The following is a 26738-nucleotide window of genomic DNA, read 5'->3' as shown; positions in this document are numbered from 1 at the left end:
ATTTTATATTTGGCATTAATTGATGTTTTTCTAACGTGTAACAAAATAAAGAAGATGAAAAAAAAATTCAATAAAATTAACATAAAATTAATTACCACCAACTTTACACACAAAATACGTTCATAGCAATTTTATTACTTCATTTTTTAAAATTACATTGCCTAAAAACAGATACATTTTCTAATATAATATGGTAAATATTTGTAATTAATTCAATATGAAAATGAATTAATGATAATGACAGTTAAAAGTAAATAATTTTGAATCTTTTACAGAATTAAAATTTTCCTATTTTTTATGTAATATTTTTTCTTAAATTTGAGCTCTTGTGACGTTTAATTAATTGACAAAATAAATGACTTGTAGAAATATTTCTTTAAGATCACAAAATTATTGTGTGATACCTAATACTAGAAAAAGCTGTTAATTTAATGGCAAAAACATTTTATGTATAATATAATTATACATCTGTTTAATAGAATACATTCTTAGAAAATATTTCGCACTTTAATACCAATACACACAGTACTTAAATGTAAGAGAAGATGTAGAAGAAAATTATTGAATGCGTATTCAAGAAAATTCTACAATGTAGGCCCCAAATAAATCTTATTACACTAGAAAATTCTTACACTTTACTGTAAAGAAACACTATTATAATTTATTAGGTAAATAATTATAATAAATAAACCTGTGTTTGTGGATGTGTTTTTCGAAAGAATTCAAAGGTTTTGAAATCTGGGATTAACTATTTCTTATGAATGCATTTCTTTTCTAAATTTAGAAAGCCCTTCTATATTATTGTAGCCTACTTTTCATCTTCCAAAATAAATAACAATCTATTTAGTGTGTGATTTATTTATTACCCAGCATTTATTTTATTGCTTAGCTGACTATCCACTGTCTTAAGAAAAATATATGATTAGACTACTGCTGAGTTTAATAAGATTTATCTTAGTAATGTTTTTGTAACATCTTTAAATTTATTTTACGGTGAGATCATGATATTTCAGTATTATGAAATATCTGTCTTTCCACACATATCTAGCTAGCTTAAATAGATTTTCATTTTTTAAAACGTTTTTATTTTATAACCTGTTTTACTTGGATGATGCTAGTTCTATATTTGTGATAATAACAGCTTACTTATTAATCTTGGAAAAACGTATTAAAATAATGTAATATAGTACAGCCTCACTATAATGCGATTCAATATACAGTGGATACAGATATAACACAGATCCCCACAGATATAACACCTGTCCCCCAAAAAATAACTGAAAAAAATAAAATAGGATGAAGAAATGCTTAGTCACCATACCACTGTATTCAATATTGGTGTAAAACCCACCATAAATCCTTTGAAACTGTCAACAATACGCTTCTAATATAACATCTGTCAATTAGTCACAAAGAATTTTAAAGCCTTGGAATTCCCAAAAACATGTTCAATAAAACTTAACTATGATTCTAATACAGTAATAGGAGAAATTCTTATGATATACTGCACATGACTCATTTTCTGTAACAGCAACAAGACCATCAATGTGCTGCCTGTACAAGGCACAGTATGCTGGAAGAAAAAGCTTTATTACTTCTTGCCAATTGCCCTGCTCATCTGCCTACTGACTTGCTGAAATCTAAAGATGGGAAAATAATCGCAATGTTTTAAACCAACAACACCACATCTTTGATCAAACCATTAGACCGAGGAGTTATTCAGGCGTTTAAAGTTTATTACTGACAAGACCTACTGACCGCTATCATCAACACAGAATTTCTTAAAACTGTGTATGTTGTATACAGTGCTGGAACAGCATGGAGTAACATACATTCTATTACACTTAAAAATTATTGGTTGGTATTTTCACAGAGTAATAAAGAAGACATTGAAACAGGAAATGTTCATATTTTTACTGATGAACACGCACTGGAATCGTCAAATTCAACTGGACAAGAATTGTCTGTAAATGATCTCAATGAGTGGGTTCAAGAAGACAATCAAACATCTGTTGCCCATTACATGACTGATGAAGAAATTGTAAACTTTGTTCTACAACCTAACAATAATTTGTCGGAGGAAGAAGAGGAAGGTGTTGCAGAGGTCGCTGTTACAGAGAAGTCTACACCCTCAATAAAAGACATTCTGGAAAATATAAATAGTATAACAACATGGATGGAGCAACTAAGTGATAGTGATGATCGTCATTTATTGCATTTACAAAGTGTACAGTCATATATTATCAAGAAAAAATAAAAAACAATAACTTCTTATTTTAAAAAATAATTTACATTCAAAGAAAAAATAGTTATCTTCCCCACTTAACTTGTTTCTATGTAAATACGCATTAAACTGTATTGAGTTTTTCTATTAAACCATTATTGCTTAATTTTTTGCCTATTTTTTAATTGATCCCTTTTGTGGTTTAAAATTTACTTCTCGAAATAACGCGGGTGTCACCTAAGTACCCCAATAACTGCGTTATAGCAGGGTTACACTATACCTGTAAAATTCAATATACAGAAACAAAAATCAGTATTATACAAGGTAAAACAGTTTTACATTGTACTAATAAAAAGAATACATAGTAAAATCAACTTGAATAAAAAGAATCATTAAAAAATAATGTGATATAACTTATTCCAAAAATTGATCAGTAAGTAAAATACAAGAACTATCAAATTAAGAATGAGAATGGTAATAGCCAATAAAAATGTCTTGCTTTTCTGGTGTTAAGACAAAAATTTCTTGTAAACTTATAGCTTAAATAATTGTTAAGGTTAAAAAAAAATATATATATAAAACAGTACTTAATACAATAAGCCTAAGATTTCACAGTCACATTTCATGAGCAAGGAAAAATGCATCATAACTACCATTACCATCGACAGTCTCTTTAATAATGAGCCAACATGAAGATTAATAATTACTTAACAATCACAAATATAAAAACACAAATGAATATCATACAAAAATTACTAAACAAGTATTTAAAGGTAATCTTAAAGCAATCTATACCAAATGTTTTAAATATGAATAAGACATGTTTAAATAGATGTGAAAACTTATACATAATTACTATCTACATGTTTACTTTTACTATTCATGCAGTTTAGTATTCCAAAAACAGATATTTCAGGTCAAATTAAAAAAGAGAAAGAAAATGTACTTATGTTACCTAGTTATCTCAAAAAGGTATAAATTTTTATATGGTCCCAATTAATAAATGCATAGAAATAAAAAAAGTTATGCAAAGTAAGTTATCGGTCCTTGTACATAATAATTTTAATCCTTTCCTTTTGTTATCAAGTTGTTTTGTTTTAAATATAATAAAAAATAAAAAAAAAATACTGCAATACTTCTCTGAATGCTGTCATTTTAATTTAACTTAAACAGATAAAAACACTTATATTTAGTTTTATATAACAATCTGCTGTTTCCTTCCACCTTCTGGATGTTATATGTAATGATCAGTATTAATAAATTTTAAGGATTTAAAGAAAGAATACAAGTAAAAATAAAATAAAAAGTGACTGAATGTGAATTCTTTTATATATAAATAAATTTAATATTAAAAGAAATATAAACAATCAGAACAACGTAATTAGATTAAATTAATTTAATAAATTATTCCAGCACCGGATAGAAAAATTACATATATGCTTATAATATTAAAAATTTCACAATAGAAAATATAGTTTCAAAAAAATATGACAAATCATTAGAGAATATGTTTCAATGAAATAAGCATAGAATTTAATTCCCAATGAAGATGCTTGATACCACAAAAACCGGTTATTGGAAAATAATATGGTAAGTTTTACTTATCTAATTACTGTGTTTTGGTGGTTTATATTTCATATAATATTAAATTTTATCAACATAGTGATCAAAATGTTAATGAATTATCTGAATATTAAAAAGATATATATATATATATATATATATATATATATAACATACAGATGTTTAATTTTTTAATAATTTCAGGTACATGACAGCCAAATATAGATGGTAGAAATGAAGTAATGTTAAAGAGATACGAATCCTGTAGATGCAGTTTTGAACACTGGTTCAGAACTGTTCAGACTGTTGATCTTTAAAGGGTTAAAATATATTCCCTTATGCAAGATTACAGAACTGTGATGTTAATGTATGCAGCACATTATTTTAAAAGAATTTATCTGCATAAAAAAATTACTAAATAAATTTTTTTTTGTAATTTATTTAACTTTTTGAGTTCATTAACAACCACAAATATTAATAATAATATTCTATCACTTAATACAATACAATACAATAACAACTAACAAGTAGTTTTGGTCCTACAACAGCCAGGTATCACAACACTTACCTATAAATGATATAGTTACATATAAATTTCTGAACAAAGATGGTTTTCAGAGTAGATCTTTTGACACAATTACAAACAGTAAATTTTGCTACAACTGTTGTATGTATATAACTAAACTATAATATAGAAAAATATATATACAAAACAGCAAATTTACCACAATTAATAAGAAATATATATCATGTAATATGGCAGAAGAGCATCAAAATACATTATTCTATGTGAAAACAGCTGAAATATTTCACCCTTATAACAGCCTTATTTATAGACTTAACATTAATGTTTATACTATGTTATATATATATAACATATGTTGCAATAAAGTAACATCATTTGAAAGAAAATATTATACTTTTAGAATTGTTTTTCTTACCTTTAATAACTATTACACTATTACTAAAATTGATATAAAGATTAGCTACAGTTAATATACAATACATTTACATGTCTACTTCTAAAAATAATTATTTGTGCTTTACATAATAATTGCAAGTAAGTCATACACAGTATAATTAAGATATGCAGTTTAGAGCCTATTTAATTTCTTACACGTTATTTATACTATAGACTATCATCGTACTAAGAAAATAATATTTTAACACGGTTGGTTACCTTGTACTGAATTTACATAAATAATTTCTCAAAAAGAAACCTGAAAAAATGTCAATAAATATTTACTTTGGTTTTTTATGTAGCAATTAATATAGAAACTGTAACTAATATATAAAATTAACAAAATCTTATATCAGTACAGATTTGAATAAATAACCAAGACCTCAAACAATTCTCTCAGTAATCAAATTATTCTAAAAAAGTGTAAACAAACAAAACTTACAGTATAAAAAATTAACTTAATTATTACATAAATAATTAAGTTACACAATAACAAACAAAAAACTTTTATATGAGACTTTTTATTACACATTTTGAGATTTGCCATCTCCCACACCATTTTTTTCTTATTTCTTTATGAAAAAGGTTATATGAGACTATACTCTCCAACGATTCCAATCATAAATTTGAATTTTATTCCTGCATTTTACCAGACATTGCTAAGGATGAGTCTAACAATCTTTTTCATCTGGTTACTCCTTCAGCAAAAAAAAAAGAATAAAAAGGTTTTTATGGCCTTGGCCATCCAAGCAGAAGGGGGGCAGCCGGATTTATTTCTATAAATTTCAGAAAAAGCTGAACCAAAAAAGAAAGCTCTTGAAATGTCAGTTTTGGGAGATCAGGATTTATAATGGGTGGCTGCATGCGATGGGGAATAAAATTTATAACACAAGTTCTTTTTTAATTTTACATTAATTCTCTACAGAATTTTCATCGATCCAATTTAAATTTATTTTATTATTTATTCATATTAATATATTAGATGATATACATTGAGTCCTCACTTAATGTAACATGAAATTAAATAAGAACATGACTAACTGGGTGGGTCTAGTCAAGGTAAGGATACTGCGTCTCATCAACACTGTTCAAAATTTAAATTGAAGATACAATAAGGAATATGTTAGAAGAAAGAGAAGGAATAAGTAAAGCAGGACAAAAAAAATGCATTAGGGGAGAATGAAAAATAGATGCAGGGGAGGAATGAAAATAAATTCAGGAAAACCAAACTAATGGAAGTAAACAACAAAGAGGATTTAGTGGTAAGGACAAGTGACAGAAGAACAGAAAAAGTAAAAAATTACAGATATTTGGGTACTGGAAGAGCTCAATGGAGATAAAAAGAAAGGTTAATAATGAAAAGGGAATTACCAAGTAATAAAAGTTTGGACAGTGTAAGCAACAAATATAAATAGAAATTTAAGCTTACAAATATAAATATTATATTTGTAAGGAACAAATATAAATAAGAAATTTTCACAGATCACATTAAAGATTTGACTGACTGCAACAATAAAATTGGTGCTACCAGAATAATAGTGGAACACTATTTTCAGAAAGTAAAAATTATTATGTTCCCGTTTACCTGCAACAGTGGATGTTCAACAAACTGGTGAAAGTAAAGTTCCCAACCAACTGTCCAAAAGTTTAAGGGTGGAAATCTTTTACAATATGTAAAAGAAAGGAAGATACTATAAACCAGCTTTTGGCACACACATCAAACTAATAATTTGGAGGTAAATGGTTTCAAACAATTTCAAGTAAATTATTTATAATTTTGGAGATCTGGACACACAAATTTGATAGAAAGTTAACGGGGATCATTAAAACTACACAAAAGTTCAGGGCAAGGCATTTTTATAGAAAGTAATTTGTTCACGCTGATGTGGCAATGAGCTATTGGAGACGCTGAAAACCATTTAATTCAATCTTGGGTCTCAGGTAACATTGAAAATTTCTAGGCTTCTGAATGTCAAAGAGGTAAGAGTAAAGTTATTTGACATTAAATTATAAAAAACTAAAGATGGTAGCCACATACTACACAAGATCCTTGCCTTTTTTCCATTTTCCTTTATGTAACTAAAACATTTTTTTTTCAATACCTGCTTTAATAGGAGAACAGATTATAATTAAAAATAGTTATTTTCTTTAAACTGCCTTAACTTATCACCAGACTGTCACTGATAACTTGAAGTCCTTCATATTTTTTTAATCTAATCAAATCAACTAAATACATCTTTATCTAATAAATATTCTCCCACTCTAATTTTTCAAGGAAACTTAATACTTTAAAAATGTTTGATTAATTTTCTTTTTTTCCATTCATAAATGAAAAGAGCATTTGCAGTAGCAACATTCATATAAAATAATACATACATGTATTTTTAAGACCTAATTGAATGGTTATATTTAAGTATAATAATTCATAATATATTTATAAAAAATAAATAACAAAAATAATGTTTCAATAGGAAAATAAGGTAAATTGTATTTATAAACAGACTGTATAAAAGCACCAATTGTGTAAAGCTCCATAAGATATAATAGCAAAATAATAATAAATGTTTCTGTAGACTGGAGATGATGAACAACTTTTAATGTGTGCAGGATTTGGCAGCAAGAAAATGTGATTATCAAATTGTATAAAAAAAATTAATTTCTTTTTTAAAAATAATTGTTTTATGAAATATTATTTCATAAAACAATGAAATCAGGATATTACTTTCCTGTAATTTTACAGGAAAGTAAAATTATTTTTGTTACCATGCCTCTGCTAATTAGGCATAAGTAATGTAAGAAAATAAAATCTCAATTTATAATATTCCTTATTGTTCAATATTTTAACATTATAAAACCTGAATTGCATGTTGTTAATACTGATAAATGTTCCCACTGAAAAAAACTGCATTATAGATTGTACAATTAAAATCTGTACCTCTAATAACCAAATTGAATCTGTTAATTGATGTACACTGAATAATTAAAAATTAACTTATCACTGCTCTTTTTCTTCACAAAAATCTAGATTAACAATAGAGACATTAAAGTACATCCATCTTCTCCATTTTACAGGAAAAAAATCAACTTTTTCTTTCTTTTAAGATGCATCAAACAACATTTGCTCATACATTTTCTGTTCGCTGTGATCAAACTTTTAACTAAAAAAATAGCCCTACTACATATAACTTAAAAAAAAAAATCAAACTGTTACAAGTTTTTAATAACCAACTACAATGGCAAAACCAGTGTCAAATGATCTGATCCATTCTAAAATTTCAGGTAAAACAGCATTAAAACTCAACTAGTAGTTGCGTTAAAAAATAACAATTATTCTCCAATAATCTAAATGTAAATGACAGTTTAACAGACATCAGCTATAAAAAGTTTTAATTATCCTACAGAAACTAATTATTCTTAGTTATTACCAGTGATCCGAGCTGTGAATATTAAGAATCAAATAAAGAGAAATCTCTCCAATGAGATGTAGAATAAAACATTGATGATAGTTTATCTGCAAAAGGCATTTTTTTAAATAATACTTTATTAGTAAACTAATAGAGAAAATTTTACATATGGAAAGAATGTACTTGAAAAATGATCAGCTTTATACATAACTGTTTACACTTATTCAGAAGCTTTCAAAATGTTCCTTGTATAATTATGACAACATAAAAATTCATTATTTAAAGCAATTAACGGTCTCTCATTTTACTTTTTAATACAAAGGGATGCTGAAAAGTTCCTGGTTTTGATGCCTTGTGGTTGAAATAGAAAAACAACTTTGGGCTCATCTGAAAGTTTGAAATCATAGTATGTAACTGTGCAATATCAGGTGTCCAGGATGCATACAATTTTTTCTGTTGTCGGTGAAAGCTGATATGACAGAGTCTCAAGCAAGTTTCTTCTCATCAGTGGAGTTATGGGCATCATGAAGTTTTTGTTTCTCCAGGGAAAGTCAGCAAAGGACATTAACAGTGAGATGTCACAAACACTGGGAGAGAAGTGTGTTTCCTACAGTACTGTGAAAACTTGGACATCTCATTTCAAGACTGGCCATTTCAGTGTTGAAAATGAGCCCCGCAGTTGGTACCCTCAAATCGCAACTGACACTGCAATATGCAATGCTGTCCATGAGCTCATTCTTGAGGACCGGTGAATATCTGCCAAAAAGATAGCCCAGATACTGGACATCTCCAGGGAACATGTTGGTTCATTATTACCACAATCCTAGACATGCGCAAGCTTTCAGTGAAGTGGGTGCCCAAATGTTTGAACTGTGATCAGCAGAAAGAACGAGTTGAGACATCCAAAGCCATTTTGCACCATTTTGAAGCTCCAGAGGCCTTTTTGGCTAGGTTAGTGACTGAGAATGAAACTTGGTTCACATTTATGATCCTGAAACCAAGGAACAGTCAAAAGAAAGGCGCCACAGCCTTTCCCTGCGGCCAAAGAAGTTCCGCACCCAGAAATCAGCCAAAAAAGTGATGGCGTCTGTTTTCTGAGACAAAGAAGGCATTCTGCTAGTGGACAATTTACTTCAGGGATCTAGTATAATAAGACAATATTATGCAAACCTGATGGAACAGTTGAAGGAGGCACTTAACAAGAAATGTTGAGGGAAGTTGGGCAAAGGGATACTTCTGTTGCATAACAATGCACCTGCACACATATCCAACATTGTGGCTTCCAAATTGATGATCCTTGGCTTCCAACTGGTCAACCATTCTCCCTACTCACCAGACCTAGCCCCTTTGGACTATTATCTGTTTCCGAACTTGAAGAAACACCTGAAGGGTATTCATTTTGAGGACATTGAAGATGTCAAAGAGGCTGCTGAGAGCTGGTTTCACACCCAATCACAGGACTTTTATTGCACAGACTAGAAAAGCTTCAACAACGATGTACCAAGCTTAACAGTCTCAGGGGAGAATATATTGAATAAATGGATAATTTCAAAACTCTGGTTCCATTCTTTCTAGGCAAAGCCAGGAACTTTTCAGCAACCCCTCTTATATCCCACTATGTGAATGAAAAAAGAGAATAAAAACACTTTACTACTTTATCTTCCATATTAACATTAGATTATTATAAATTCAAACAGGCCCATAAAATCTAAATTCAATAGAATTCATCAAGTAAATGTAACTAGAGCTATATACTGCTAATTTTTTTTTTAATATATACATATCCTTTGCAACTTGATCACCCTAAATTATAATACATTAATAAATTCAAGATCTAATATTAAAAAAGATAATGAATTAATTTAACCAAATTTCTAAAGATGACAGAAACAAAAGAATGACAGCACAACTCACAACCATTGTTTGAGAAAGAATAAAATAATCACAATAATAATAATTAATAAAAACTAATTATCAGAAATGAACTGATACATTTCAAAAATTCTAATAAAGATAATCAGCCTTAATTAAAAGAAAATGCATAGTAACACAATGCTGACTTAATCAGCACATTAATACCATATGAAAAAAATCCTTGAAGATCATATTATAACAATTAAAGTATTAATAAATAAAACATGAATATCATTTTGTGCTACCTTGACAAACATAATATTTCTTAATCAATTCAACCAACACTCTTTAAAAGGCTATGCATGACAGAAATACTGGACCCACGATATCCACCTCCAAAATGATTCCTGGACAAAGAAGAGGATATACATTTATAATCAAAATAAAATACAAACTTTTCTAAGTCAATACTTATAAGACCCATACTCCTCTGTACCAATATATTGTATTTTTTATAATCAAAAACCAACTTGAACAACCCAAGTACAGAATTACAAAGTAAATGAAATAACACTAACCTTATTTTTTTCCTTTTCTTTATTCTAATAGCACTTTCGCAGTATCCTGCATCATCAGTTGCATATAAATTATATAAAATTACATATCAAAACAATTTTCTTTTTTTTTTTAGAAAAAAAATTAAAATTTTAATTACTATCATATATAGAAAACATGAAGTCAATTAAATAAAATGATTACACATTGGATGAGATTGTGAAATGCTTTGTAACGGTGAGTTTCCTGTTCTATGTAAGTATAACGAGTCTGGGACCAGCTGAGCCACAACGATCTGTTATCAACAACAACAATTAGAATAATAACAAGAAATAAAATTAATTACAGTCCATTGCAAAAAACGTGTCACTTTGGTTAACATCAACCAAATGTTCCTCTGGGCTGGATAGTTGTGTATCAACCGTCATTATTAATCAGTGTAATAAAAATTCATTGCAAGTGTAATTTTTCATTTTTGTGTTAATTTGACTACTAGTTACTTGCAGACTTATCACTTATCACTAGTAATGTCGGCTACATCATACAGCCTACACTGACATCAACATCCAGCAATCTTTGAGGCAACAGCCTGTGACCAGAATAATTCAGATGAGTCATAGTCTAGTTATTTTTAATTTAGTGTAAACAATCCTTTCAAAATATTATTTTGTCTTAAAACAATAGCCTATTTTTAACTACTCATATTTCCGTGTGCATGCTTCTAAATAATTAAATTTGTGCCGTTTTAAATGTTATTATTACTCCTGTCATATGATATGATTATTGTGAACAATCATACCTTTATTATTAATTTAAAAATGGAGGATTCAGAACAGTTCTGTTATCGGCTTTTGAAAAAATTCAAACCAAAATTGACATTTAAGATGATTCTGAAAGCCATGATAATGATTGGACTCAATTTGAAGATACATTTATTGATTAACTATGCAAGCCCAAACTAACATTCAGCAGCTTAGAAAAGCTGACACTATTGGTGTAAACCATGAAACAACTGATGAAAATAATAAGTCAAGTTGGGCTTATCCCCACTTTTCGTTACCAGCTATCAAGCTGCCTACATTTTCAGGAGAATATGACGAATGGTCATTATTCCATGAGAGTTTTAAATCACTAATTCATGACAATCCAAATCTGTCTAATTGTCAGAAATTTCACTATCTCAAATTGTCTTTAAAGGACAGTGATGCTAGTGTCTTAAAATCTCTGGAAGGGCCATTTAAAAATTATAAAATTGCTTGGGACCTCTTAGTGGAGAGGTTTCAAAACAAAAAGTCTTTCATCAACAAACATGTCTCAGCCATTTTCAATTTAAATAAATTAGACAAAGAATGTAGTTTTAATTTGAGAAAATTGATTGACAATGTACAAAAACATGTGGGTGCCCTTCATACATTAGGTCAACTCACTGAACACTGAGACACTCTAATAATTCACTTGATTATCAGCAAGTTGGATAAAACTACTCACTGTCAGTGGGATCAGAGATAGATTCTAACAATGTGCCTGTTTTATCTGATTTAATAAAATTTCTACATAAAAGAAGTCAAATCATAGAAGCCGTTGAATCTAAACCAGCAACCAGCACCCTTACTAAAACAATCTCAAACTGGAAATTCCCAATCAGAACTCAAACAAAATTCAAAAAGTAATATATCCACATCTAATTACTTATCTTCTATAAAGAAATGTTCATTATGTGACAATTCCCACCCATTGTATTTGTGTGATAAGTTCAAATCATTATCTATTAATGATAGAGAAAGGGAAGTGCGGAAGTTAGGACTGTGCTTTAATTGCCTTTCTTCTGGTGTTCATAAAACAAAAAATTGTGGGGCAGGTTCATGCAAACTTTGTGGTAAACACCACAATACGTTATTACATTATTCAGAAAAGGCAAATAAATCTTGGCATCCTGAATCAAATACATCAATTTCCAAGGCTGAATCCAGTAGTCAAAATCAATCAATTGTGTCCACATCACATATATCGCGCCAAGGTGTTCCTTCTTTAGTGTTGTTTTCTACTGCCCTAGTATTTGTTCTCGAGATCATCATGGGGCTCCTCATCATTAGATTCAGGGTCACAGTCAAATTTTATAACAGAAGGCGGTCAAAAAACTAGGCTTGCAATTTGCAAATGTGTCTGTAGAATTGAATGGAATTGGAACATGTACTACCAAAACTTTTAAAGTTGTTCAATGTGTCATTAACTCAAGATTTCATACATTTTCCTTCACTACTGATTGTGTAGACCTAACATCTATTACCAAACATTTACCCGCTGAGCCAATGAGAAATCAGACATGAAAATTCCACCTGATGTTCAGTTAGCAGTTCCTCATTTCAATCAACCGAGTGACATTGACCTGCTAATTGCAGCAGAGTTATTTTTCGACTTGCTATGTGACGGAAGACTAAACTTCATGATTCATCTCCAAAAAATAGGACTTGGTTGGATCATATTCGGCAAGGTAAAGATCAATACTATGTCGCATATAACAAAAGTTTCCCTTTATCTACGCTGGACGACATCAATAAAACCATACAGAAGTATTGGGACATAGAAGATGGTTGCTCTGAAAAGCAGTACACTGGAAAATCCAAATAAATTTGGATTATAAATACAATATAAAAAATGGATTTGAATTTATAAATAAATTAAAAGATTTAACAATTGGAGAAAACACTAGGATGGTAAGTTACGATATTAATAATATGTATCCTAGCATACCCATAGATAAAACAGTTTAAATAATAAAAAACAGATTAATATATATTAATGAAGACCCATTGTTTATTGATAATATTATTATTGTTAGCAATATTCGCCAAAAAAATTACTTCAAACTTAATGATAAATATTATATTCAGGAAAATACTTTACCAATGGGTTTTCCATTATCAGCTATCATGTCCAAGATTTATTTACAGGATTTTGAAGATAATATTATTTATGACATTATTCACATACATGATATCCTATTATGTTGATGATGTTTTTGTAGTTTACAATTCAATTATACAAAATGAACATATTTAATAATTTTGAATAAAATTAATTCATATTATAATAGTTTGAAATTTACTTTTGAAATTAACAGAGAAATAAATTTTCTAGATGTTAGTATCAAAATTAACAAAAATAATCAATTTATAATGCCAGTATAAAGGAAACCCACAACCAATAAAACCACAAAACATAGCAATTCAAATCATCCGTGGTCACACAAAATTAGTAAATATACACACATGGCTAATAGAGCAACTAATTACACACAATATAATAAAATAAAAGTAAATTACAGAAAGAAATATATATTATAAAACAAATTGCTAAACATAATGGTTTTAATGTTTCATTAATTGATAATATATACAAAACACAAATTTCAAAAATTAATAATACAACTCTTATACCTATCAATGATAAACAAAATATTGACAACGTATATTTAAAATATTTATACACTGATAATGTAGTTGAAAATATAACTAATAGTAATGATAAAAGTAATTTTAAACCAGTATACAAAACAAACAATCATATAATAAAATATTTAAGGCGGAATTTATAAAATAAAATGCAATGATTGTGACCATATATATATATGTAAAACTAATGGTACTTTTAAAACTAGATTTTTAGAACATTAGAAATTATAAAAATGGTAAATTGGGTTTATCTAATGTTGCTGACCACCTTATTAATAACAAACATTCTGTACCTGATAATTGGACAAATTTGGAAATCAAGAAATTTAATTTAAATAATAATAATAGTTTGGACATTTTGGAGAGATTTTATACACATAAGTACAAAAGAATTCCCAACTTTATTAACTTTCAGACAGAGTATGAAGATGACACTATTATAAAATCAGCAAAGGATGGCAACACATTTTTATATAAAAATAGATATAATCAGAATGTATATAAATAATTTCAAATCCACTCAGTAATGTAACAATGGCTGGCCAGGTAACATGGCATATATCTTATGTTATTTTTAAAGTTAATTCTAATTTTTAATTCTTAATTGACGTCATATTTAAATATATGTAATTATTTTGTTTAATTGAATTCATGTTTTCTATATATGATAGTAATTAAAATTTTAATTTTTTTTTCTAATAAAAAAAAATTGTTTTGATATGTAATTTTATATGATTTATATAAAACTGATGATACAGGATCCCGCGGAAGTGCTATTGGAATAAAGAAAAGAAAAAAAAAAATATGTGTCATTTCATTTACTTTGTAATTCTGTACTTAGGTTGTTCAAATTGGTTTTTGACTATAAAAAATACAAATTATACTATAAAAAACACAATTTAGAATTCCCATACCTTTCAGAACTGAATTCACAATTGACTTATGATATCCTGCCTTCCTATATTCATGTCCAATTATATGAATCATACAGTGGAAATGTGAAATATATTGAACAAAAATAGAAATTTTATTTATGATGTGATTCAACTTAAAAAGATAAAAAAATCTATATCAATCATAGTTCTAATTTTTTTAAATTACTTTCATAAGATCAAATTATAATAATAAAAATAAGAAAATGATTAAATACTAAATAAAGTGGGATGCTGATTAACTGAATAACAATTTTCCAGATAACCAGACTAGTTACATCACTGGCAATTTAAAAAAATTAATACACTATTTAAAAAATTTTAAATACTATTCAAATAAGCTTTGCTTCAGTAGGAAATACATTTTTATCAAACTTTAATTTTACTATTTTTTTAAAAAATTGACTTCTTTGCAATTTGTATAGCACTTGAGTTCTGAAATATCTTTTTTAATTTTACTGAAATACATTTATCTAAACTATTATATAAAGAAAAAGAGGGTTTTTTTTATTCGGGATAAACAAAAAACTACTTGATCAATCACAACCAAATTTTTACCTGTGTTTCTTGGCATAACCGAGAAAAATACATATATGTAGTAAAGGAAATTTGCCAGTTAAAGCACAAACTTTAATGAATTGAATTAATGATAATCACCGTGTGAGCTGGGTTTGAACTGAATGATTCAAATGAATAATTATAAAAATAACAGAATTAAATTTACATTAAATGAAGTACGGATAATATAAAATAAATTAAAAAAATTTCTGTTTAACAATACTAGGCTTCCTGCGGGGACTGCATGTGAGGCATGCGAGTACGTTGTGGGAAGCTATTCTGATCATCACCATCAGCTGGTAACAACAGCATGCCCTTGAGGCGCTGTTATAATATCTCTGCAAACAATCATCCGATTTTCAAAATTCAAGCAGGGTATTTGTTAGTAAGTTGAGAGCTAACTTTTGCATGCATCAGGTACTTTCTTGATCTAACAGATTATGGTTATTCGAGAATTTTATCTAAAAACTAAAAATTATTTATTAAAATTGTAAATAACAGTGGTCAACATAAAATTTGGAACTGAAATGGGAGTAAGTGTTCTATATACTATTTTATACCTGAATCTGAATATGTATTCTGAAACATCCCATCATGTAACGTTCTTAAGTTACCACCCCTTAAATTTATTTGTTCTATCATTCATGGAAAAAAAAATACAAATAAGTTAGTACATCTGTACGTTTGCTTATTCACATCTGATTTATATTGTGATGCAGGCTGTAGACCTATATTTGGTACATAACAGTCAAATGATGTCGTTTCATATCAAGCCAGATATGTAGACATGAGTTAAGCTATGAGTAATTCAACAAAATGAAATTTTCTTCAGTATGAGTTCAGCTGTTGGTATGACTTGCTGTGTTCTTTAGCTGCAGTAATGGTTTTATCATACACATATTACAAAGATTGTTTCATAAGTAATGCCATAAAGTTAGTGAAAGATTTTTATGACAGAACAACTTTTGATATTATTTTATAGAACATCAAGATTTGCTAAGTTGTATCTATTTGTGTTTTGCACTGTGTTTTATTGTACTCCTGGTGAAACAATTTTATGAAATATTTTATGTAATTAAGTATTTATAAATTAAAACTTAATTATTTTTATAATTAAGTATTTCTGTACTATTTCAGTTTACGGTTTACAATTTCAGTTTAATTCATTAAAATATTTTGAATTTTACAACGAATAAAAATCAGACTTGTAAAAATTCTCCAGATTCTTTTATTATGTTTGCGGGGAATTCACCACAAAAAGTTAATGAAAACCATAATCAAATCTACTGAAAATTGCTTACAAACATTATTTTAACTGTCCCTTGGGAGACCAAGATAAATCCTAGACTCCACAAGTAGCATGTATCCAGTGCTGTTAGACTAACCCGGAGGTTAAAAGGAAAAAAAGAGCACTTGCCTTTTGGTGTACCTATGATTTGGCAAGAGCCTACTACCCATTATGATGACTGCTATTTTTGCTTAACGAATGTTACCAGTTTCAATTCAAACAATAAAAGCAGTACTGCATACCCAAATGTTCATTCAGCTATGAGACCAGTAGTTCATGGTGTTTATTTACGATTCTGATCACTCCAACTTTTTTGAAAGAAATTTCTGATTCCCCAGAAAGCTCGACTGATGAATCCTCAACTTCAATGGATATTAATTACATTCCAGAAGAATCAAATACTGAACCTCACCTCATCACACAAGCACAACTAAGCAGCTTAATTCGTGACTTGTATTTGTCAAACAACATGCAGAACTCCTAGGTTCATGTCTTAAAGAATGGAATTTATTTATTAAACAACGATACTAAAATTTACTGAAATACTTTAGAAGAGATGATTTAATTTGTTCCTGCCATGATGCTATGGCGCTAATGTCTGAACTGGGCATTGAATATGTTATTCATGATTGCTGTTTATTTATAGACTCATCAAAAAGAAGCTTAAAGGCAATGTTATTGCATAACTCGAATAAGTTTTCTTCTATACCTGTAGCACATGCTGTAGGAATGAAAGAAACATATGAAAGTATGTCAAAAATTTTAAAAGCTATTATACATGATGGACACTCATGGCGAATCATCGGTGAAAAAGCGATAGGGCTTCTTCTTGATCTCAAGAGTGGCTTTACAAAATATATGTATTTTTTGTGTCTGTGGGATAGTTGGGTTACAGATAAATGCTATGAAGTTAAAGACTGGCCAAAAAGAAATCGGTTTAACCCAGGAAATGAAAATGTTATCAACATTCCCCTTGTTAAAGCAAATTATATTATTTTACCACCTTTACACGTAAAACTAGACCTGATGAAGAATTTTGTAAAAGCATTAGATGGAGACAGCTTTAAATACGAGGGTAAGTCAATTATTATCCGCAATTTAGTTATAATTTTGTTTATGTTGGTAGTACTGTCGTGTTGCGTAGATGATGTGGTTTAATTGTTGTTATGTCTGTGCAGGTTTGATGCTGCTAGGTTAGTTCCATTATGGCTGCCCTGCCATTAACCACGGCTGCTCCGCTTTCTGTTTGCACCAAAGAAGAGCAACGTTCAGTGATCTGTTTTTTGTGGTCGGAAGGTGTATCAGGAGCCGAAATTCATCGAAGACTTTCGGTACAGTACGGGAAAAGTGTGTTGCTGCAACGGAGTGTCCACGAATGGATTGAAAAATTCAAAAATGGTTGCACAAGTGTTACGCACGATGAAGGAGCCGGACAACCGTTTACCGCCACATAATGAGGAAAACATTGAGCATGCATGTGACACGGTCTTAGACAGACAAGTAACTATTGATGAAGTGGCACATCGTCTGCAAATTAGTCACGGTTCTGCCTACGAAATCATCCACAACAGACTTGGGTTTCATAAAGTCTGTGCAAGATGGGTTTCAAAACAACTCACAGTCGCATAAACAAACGCGCTTGGACATCTGCCAAAAACATTTGGATCGCTACGGTAACGAACGGGACATCTTCTTAGACAGAATCATCACTGGTGACGTAACATGGTTCCATCATTACGAGCCAGAGAGTAAACGGCAGAGCATCCAAATTCGCCCTGCAAAAAAAAGTTCAAGACCCAACCATCCACAGGAAAACTGATGCTTACGGTTTTTTGGGACTCACAAGGCCCAGTATTGGAACATTATGAGGAAAGGGGCATGACAATAAACAGTGCGCGTTACAGTGAGATGCTTACTGCCAAGCTTCGAATTGCAAGATTGCAATTCGAAGCAAACACCGAGGACTGCTGTCGAAAGGTGTTTGTTGTTGCACAACAATGCCCGTCTACATACTGCTGCCCACACTACTGAAACGCTCCAGAAACTCAAATTTGAAGTACCGGCTCGTCCTCCGTATAGTCCTGATCTTGCCCCTTCTGACTACCACTTGTTTGGTCCACTCAAAAAGGCATTAAGGGGCCATCGATTTACCTCGGACGAAACAGTGAAAGAAGCGGTGCATTCCTGGCTCGCAGCTCAACCGAAAACATTCTTTTATGAAGTCATCACGAAGCTTCTGCAATAATGAACCAAGTGTGTTGAAATGCAAGGGGACTATGTTACTATTATAACTACATTGCAGATAATAATTGACTTACCCTTGTATTTAGCTGAGGTTTTAAATGAAGCCAAACTAAACGAGGGAATATTCACTGGACCACAAATAAGAAAATTAATTTGTGAAAATATTTGACAGCAAACTGAATCCTCAAGAACTAGCAGCATGGAAGTCATTCAAAGATGTTGTTACTGGTTTTCTTGGAAACAAAAAAGCTGAAAACCATGATCGGCTTATAAATGAAAGTGAATTACAAAAATTTAGGCTGCAATAAGTCACTGAAAATTCATTTTTTACATTCTCATTTGGACTTTTTCCCTTTAAACTAGGGTGACATCAGCGACAAACAGGGAGAAAGATTCCACCAAGATATATTGCACATTGAATAAAGTTATCGAGGCAGATGGGTTGAATCTATGATGAGTGACTACTACTGGATAATAAAAAGAGAAGATCTCACTGAACACAAAAGAAAAATAAGAAAAAAAATTAAGATAAATGTAAATGTCTGCAAAATAAGGGTAGAAATTTGAATTATTATTTTTTTATTCTAATATTTAAAGAGTTTCTCAATATTTTAAAGGGTCATAACTAAAAATCTGAGGGTGATAGAAAAACTGATTTCATTTAAAGACTCAGCATAAAAAATACATTCTCATTCACTTCTCATTTGGGTCACTAGGTGATGAGCCACAAAATTCTCATGCTCCTTTCTTAAAGTGAGCTGCTCCGAAGAAATTTTTCAGTAGAGATATTTTCAACAGATATCTTATTGAAGTTGAAGACAACATATCGTGAGTGACTCATAACCACCAAGCAACAACTACTGAAGATAAATTATGAAAATTCGTATATATGTTCTTATAGTGAAACTGCAGGATTTTTTAAAATTAAAGGTGTAATGGAAAACATATTTAAATGTAATAATTACTCGAACAAAATAAATGAAATATTTTGTTAATTTCTCGGTAACAAATTAATATACCAGCTTGATTTATTTATATGTGTAATCTTCATATGAATATCTGAAAAACATTTTTTTAGATTTTTTGAAATTCAGTTTCATGAGTTAAAATGGATTTTTGAATTTTTTTTGAAACCCTGCTAATTTTTCTTAATTTCTTGGTAAAAAATGAAGAAATCAACATGATTTTGGTGAGTGTAATCTCCATGCAAATAAACCAATTTGTAATTTTTTTAAATTTGACCTTGAAAGGGGGTGGTGAAGAAAGGTAAAAAAATTTTGAACAATGATGGTAAATTTTCCCAATTCCGACTACTAAACAAGATATTCGGTAGATGTTGCAAATGCTCTTCAGATAAATATTTAAAAATAATTTTCAGGTTTTTTAAGGGGTGTGAAGGTATATATAGTGCTGTGGCTCAAACAACACAGCCACTGCCACCATTACTGTGTATGTGACTGGCTGCACCTGCCTCCACTTACTTGACTAAACAACAAAATAAAGAGAACGACCACTACAGGAAACACACAAGTTACTAAATAGTGAGGGCAAAGCTGCAACAGGGGCTAGATTTTTTATTTTTGTCTTTTTATTAAGTGTGACACCCATTAAACATGAGAATGATATATCCAGTATGTATGATAAACCTCTTTTTTTTATGATTAATTCACCAATAAGCTGGAGGTTTGTGCATGGGAATAAGAAATAAAAATTTTGAAGCATATAAAAATGCCATGCCTGACCAGGATTCAAATCTGGCACCTCCAGATGAAAGACCAAGACGCTACCATTCTGCCACAAAGAGTGGCAATTTTCCAATTATCCGGATATCTGATTATCCATATTTTTTATTATGAAAATCAATCAGGATAATTGGTGCTCCACTGCATAATTTTTAGCAATCAAAAGGCAACAGAGCGTTACAATATACACAGGAGGTAAATTTCTTATGTTTTTCTTATTCTAACAACTCTATATGAAAAAAAAACCAGAAAATCATAAAATAAATCATACTACCTGAATAATCTAATTCTCTTTTATAGATTTTCTGCCCAAAATTTTGAAAAAATAACAAAAGACCAATGTTAACCAAGGTGGTAATGATCAACCATCATGTAGTCGGTTAAAACACAATTATTTCCCTATTAATTAATTCTGACCTGTAGTTTCCAGTGAATTAGAAGGTCTGTTCAAAAAATAACCAAACTTTTTATGGCATTCAGGTATGTCTACAATAATTACTCTTTTCATAGTTTTTATTCAAAATAGATGTCTGGTTCCTCTGGCAAATACTGAAATTAATGACCTACAACAACAAATTGAAATTTGCAGTGAAATTCTATGTTAAGTTTAACAAAAAGGTTATCAAATACAAAAACGATTCAAGAAGCTTATGAAGATAATTCTTTGAGTCACACAATGCTATGAGTGGTTCAGGGTTTTAAATAGTTAACAACCTACCAAATACATTGCTCATCCAGGAAAGCCATCACCATCAACAATGTGTTCCATATTCTCCAAATAACAGATTTGGTGTGGTAAAATAAACAGTAAACAATTAGTAAAACAGCAGAAGAGACTGGATTTCAGTGGATTCATTCCACAAAATCCTAACTGAAAAATTAGGAATACATTGTATCACTGCCAAGTTCATTTCAAACCTCTTGTCACATAAGCAAAAAGATAATTGTTTATAGATCTGTCAGGAATCTGTGGAATTGAATTGGGAAAGACAATCAACCGCCATTACTGTCTAGAAGTCATCAATCAGATGTCTCTGTGAAAGTGAGAGGAAGAATAGAACCAAATGTTTGCGTGACAACTCATGGTTCTTTCATCATGAGAATGTGTCAGATCAAATGTTGCAGCTAATTTGTGAGTTTTGTACACAATTTTCTCTTTGTCTCTCTCACTCATTTGTTAACAGTCTCTTGCAAACTTTTGTTTTATCAAAATTAAAATTTCTGTTGAAAGAGTTTCTAAGACAAAACGGTCAATAAATAAGATTTGCAAAATGCTCTGAAAGCTACTGAAACGTGTTCCAGAGCTTCTCTTGAAATAGGATTGTTGGGAAAAATATGTACAACTTGGAAGAGAGTTCTTCGAAGAAGATTAATATATAATGGTGTAAGTACTCAATAAAACTTCTTTTAGAAAACGTTTGCCTATTTTATGAACAGACCTCGGATTTAAGTGATGAATGGTCCAAAGTATTATATATTAATTACATTTATTTCGTATTAGGTAATATCTGATACATATAAATAAATTTAGTATACACTAATACAAATTAATACTACTAATTTCTGTAACTTTATGTTTATTTTTATAGAAAATTTATTGTCTTGTTTGTTCTGCTATTGAAATATTTTACTTCGCTTCATAGTCTCCATTTTTTAAGTTTTAGACCACTATAGTGCATTCCATTAAGATGTGTTCTACATACCACACTGCAATAATAGAAATTTTTTTTTTGCTACTGCTTTTTGCCGTTCTTCAGTTTCCACTTCTGCTCCGTACATTATCTTCTTTCTCATTAGTTAGATTTCTGCTAGTTATTATAGTTTCAATAATTACTTAATTATTAACCTCATTTTCTATCAGCCAATTATAACAAATTCAAGTATCCAGATCTAAGCAGTAACCAATTAGGAAATCTAGTATCTGAAATTCTTTATGACCAGAATTTTTTTGTTTCATCCATAATAAAGCTGTAATCTTCTAGTTCTTTTTCTAGCAGTTGCTAATTTGATGAAGTTGCAGCCCATGCTACAGTAACGTTACATGTTGTGATATGTTGCATATGCTACATTAACATTAATAATTTAATATTTGTTTAAATTAATATATACTGCAGTTTAATTATAGCTATTAATAAGAATGATAATCAATAATACTATATAGATTGGATTGTCAAGTTATAAATAAATAAATTCACCATAAACAAAACTAATAAATTAAAAGAAAAAGGTAACAATAACCAAAAAGATTGGTTGAACAAGGTTGGTTAATAAGAGGACTACTGTTTAATTTGTTTGGGAAACAATTGTAATATTGTATGAAGATAAAATATTACCTTTATATGCATTATTATATAATAATGCATATTATTATATGCATTAGTATTAATACTAATGCATATAAAAAAATACCGGCTCATAATTATTGTTTTTTTTTTTAATATCAGATTAATTGACAATTACAACTACCATTTTCACACAAAATAATAACTGAATATTTTTATTTACACATTATGAATACAATAAATTCAACACAGGAGGTGTACGCTCACACACACACACATACACACGTTTTTTGTACTAGATTATGGTAATGATATATTATGAAATGTAAATCTACATTTTTATAATATAATACCAATTATAAATTAACAGAAGACAAAAAGTTGAAAAAAAAAATATATATATATTGTAATATACATAATCGCTTTTAATATGAGATTTTATATTGAAAATAATATTTGTTTTGAAATATTACAATTTAATTATACAGAGTGGCACAGGGAAACGGGAAATTTTGAAAGTAGTAGTGACAGCCCTGAGGAGCTGGTAGAAAGGTGGGAGTTTTTTTCTTCTGGGTGAAAAACGCTTCGATGTTATCATCACCCGAACATGATGTATGTGTTTTAAAAAACTAAATGTTAAAAATTCACAATTAAAAACAAAAACATCTTTAAACCAATTAAAATACATCTTAAGACGAAAAAACCTGTAGCGTATGCTAAGATCAAAATAAAAACACAAAAATATATCATGCTACATATCTAATTTAAGATAATAAAATTACCATATGCTTTACAGCAAATGGCATAAATAGCTGAAACAGAGTAATTCAAATATTGGAATATAAACAGACAGCCCTAAGGAATTGCAAAACGTAATATAACTTTGTTTCATCATCCCCCAGAATAGTTCAAATGTTAGCCTCCCAGCTTAGACTTGCGATGTAATGCCACATAACAAATACAATCGACAAGGATGTGGTGCACTGTTAGTTGGCAGTTGCAGTAAGCACAAACTGGTGCATCTGTTATAGCCATATAATAGCCTGGTCATCAAATAGCCATGAGTGAGCCTAGTGTGCTCTATTCACAAACGGCAGATAATAACCTCCTCTCAATGGTTAAATCTGCATGAGGAGCTGCACAGTGAAACAGTGTTCTTAATTGGGCAAAGTTTGTTGTTCATGATAGCATCCCACTCAATTTGCCACTCATCATGAACCACCCTCTTCCAGAAACAGACAAGATTGGTGAAAGGAGGCTGCAAACAAGCCTCCTTAGCTGCACTATCTACATGTTCATTGCCTGAAATTCCTATATGGCTGGGGATCCAGTAGAAGCTCACTTTTGTACTATGTCTAGTCATTTGTTAAATGACACAATGAATCTCATAGACAACAGGGTGTCTAGAATACACATCTTTAATTGCCTGCAGGGTACTCATGGACTCTAAGCAAACAAGAGCATGTCGATATTCTAGGGCAATTATACATAAGGCCTTCTTACTGGCATACAGTTCTGTAACAAAAATACTGGTGATGTTGGAAAGGCCAAACATGTATGTTCTGTTGGCCTTAATACATACATGTATGAAGGTCAAACTATTTACAAAAAAGCCTTAATTAACGTTTCTAGAGTCGTCTGTATAAAATGTAACATCAGTTTTCATGATATTTATAATATAAAATACATTTTGTGTTCTTTTTATTATACTGACAAGATCAAAGCAGTAATTAAAGTGAGAGGACTGCCAAGGAGGGTAATAACATGGAACAACAGTAAGGACTGGAGGCAATTGCATACTTGGAGTTGAGAAAAGGCACTGAACTCTGATGCCTAACAGAGCAGTAGATCTCAGCCATTCCTGGTATTGATTAAAAACATGCTGGTTTGAAAATACCACATCAAACGTTAGGTGAGTTGGTTGCGCTTTAATGCGAACAACATAGGAGCATATCATTTGCTTCCATCTGTTACAAAGAGATGGCTCAACACTGCCAACCAGCGGACTTACCATGGGGCTTCAGCAAAAAGCACCAATGGAAAAATGGGTGAATGAATGATAGACTGCATCGAACATCTTTAATATGATGGCCTGCGCCAACTAATAAGCTACACAGATGTAGTCCAAGCAGGAATGGACTAAAACTCAGTAGAAACACAACATGATCAGCTCCGCAATGGGTATTAGACAGAACTCTAAGCATGTTTAACATTTTTAGACAATTTACCTTCAGCTCCTTCAAATCCATTACCCAGTTGTTGGTCAAATGACATACTTAGAAATCCAACCTGCGTGTGTGCTTCAAATGGTTCACTATGTAAATACAGTTAAGGATCAACACATTCCCTCAACTGGGAAAAGCAAATGCACTTGGATTTTTCCAGGGAAAATGTGAATCCAATAGATTTACACCACAACTCTAAGCGGGTTATTGTCTTTTGTAACAGTTTCTCACCTGCAGCTAACATTCTACAAGCTACAAAAGATGAAAGATCATCTACAAATACAGAACACATAACCGGTTTTTGCACACAGTTCTTTATACTATTTATGTTTATGCAAACAAAGTAACAACTGGGACACTTCCCCCAGGAACTTCGTTTTCCAATGTGAAACTTTCAGGTACGGTCATTCCACCTCAAACTCAGAAGGACTGACTACTGAGGAAACCCCTGATAAATGAGAGGAGATTACCTTGTACATCTCATTCATTAAGAGTATTCCTCTCCTCCATGCAGTGTTGTAAGCTTTTTGCAAGTCAAGAAATATAGCAAACAGGTGTTAGCAAAGCAGCTTCCAGGGAAATTATGTGATCAGTAGATGATCTGCCCTGGCGGAAACAACATTGTTTTGGGGCAATCAGGGAGTTTCTCTCAAGGTACCACATTAGACGACAGTTTACCATTCGTTTCATCACTTTACACAGAGTACTATCAAGGAGATATGACGAAAATGTGTCAGGCATGATTTATCCTTACCAGGTTTCAGAAAGGGAATAACCAGTGCCTCTGACCAAGAATCTGGAAACATCTGGTCAGAGAAAATTTTGTTACAGATATACAAAAGATGTTGTGGTGCTCTATCTGGGCGGTATGATAACATACTGAGCCTAATGTTATCATTTCAGGGGAAGTATCACAAGAATTATTCAAAGCATATCTTAGTTCACAGTAAGAAAATGGAATGTTTAATTCATTTTGCGACTCTTCTATCACCAATGTAATATTTTCTACCTGCAACTTATATCTCATGAACTCAGGGCAGTATGATGATGTATGTGAAACTGCCCTAAATGACCTTCCAAATGTGGTTGCTACATCAACTGACATGGTAACAAGGTTTTTGCAGTCCTATCGGCTGTGGTGACTGTACTGAACCACACATGGTTTGAACCTTTCTCCATACAACTGATGATGATTTGTTTGAGAAATGGATTCTACGTAATTCAGCCAAGAATTTTGTTTAGCACACCTAAACACCTAAGGGGCAGAGCAATTCAGTTGTTGGTTTTCAACTGAAATTTCATAAAACCCTATGCCGATCTCTTAGTGCATGCCTGCATGCACCACGGAACAGGAGGCTGCTTCAGGTTTCCAGATGTTAAAGGGATGAAGTCATTCGTGCTATTAGACCTGTAAACTTGGCAAGTCAGTGGATCGCACTACTAATCTTATCATA

The 26738-nt window shown here is 30.6% G+C and overlaps 1 protein-coding gene across 12 annotated transcripts in view; it reads right to left on the bottom strand.

Moving 5' to 3' along the window:
• Positions 1-26738, bottom strand: part of LOC142324199 (ketosamine-3-kinase-like) — a 72367-nt gene that overhangs the window by 25296 nt on the left and 20333 nt on the right. For 2 of the 12 annotated variants that reach the window (XM_075364962.1, XM_075364963.1), the window contains exon 6: positions 10312-10413. The exons of 3 other annotated variants lie outside the window; for them this stretch is intronic. In XM_075364962.1, coding sequence (XP_075221077.1) covers positions 10341-10413 — 73 coding nt within the window. In that variant the 3' untranslated portion in view covers positions 10312-10340. Of the gene's footprint in view, positions 1-284; positions 10414-10637; positions 10857-21204; positions 21341-22371; positions 22841-26738 lie in introns of those variants that run through there. 7 more of the 12 variants (XM_075364960.1, XM_075364959.1, XM_075364958.1 and 4 more) reach the window with 7 other exon arrangements.

Source organism: Lycorma delicatula, chromosome 4, assembly GCF_047948215.1.
Source record: "Lycorma delicatula isolate Av1 chromosome 4, ASM4794821v1, whole genome shotgun sequence".
Taxonomy (NCBI): Eukaryota; Metazoa; Arthropoda; class Insecta; order Hemiptera; family Fulgoridae; genus Lycorma; species Lycorma delicatula.
The sequence above is the reverse complement of the archived record's forward strand: the minus strand, read 5'-3'. Positions and strand labels throughout refer to the sequence as shown.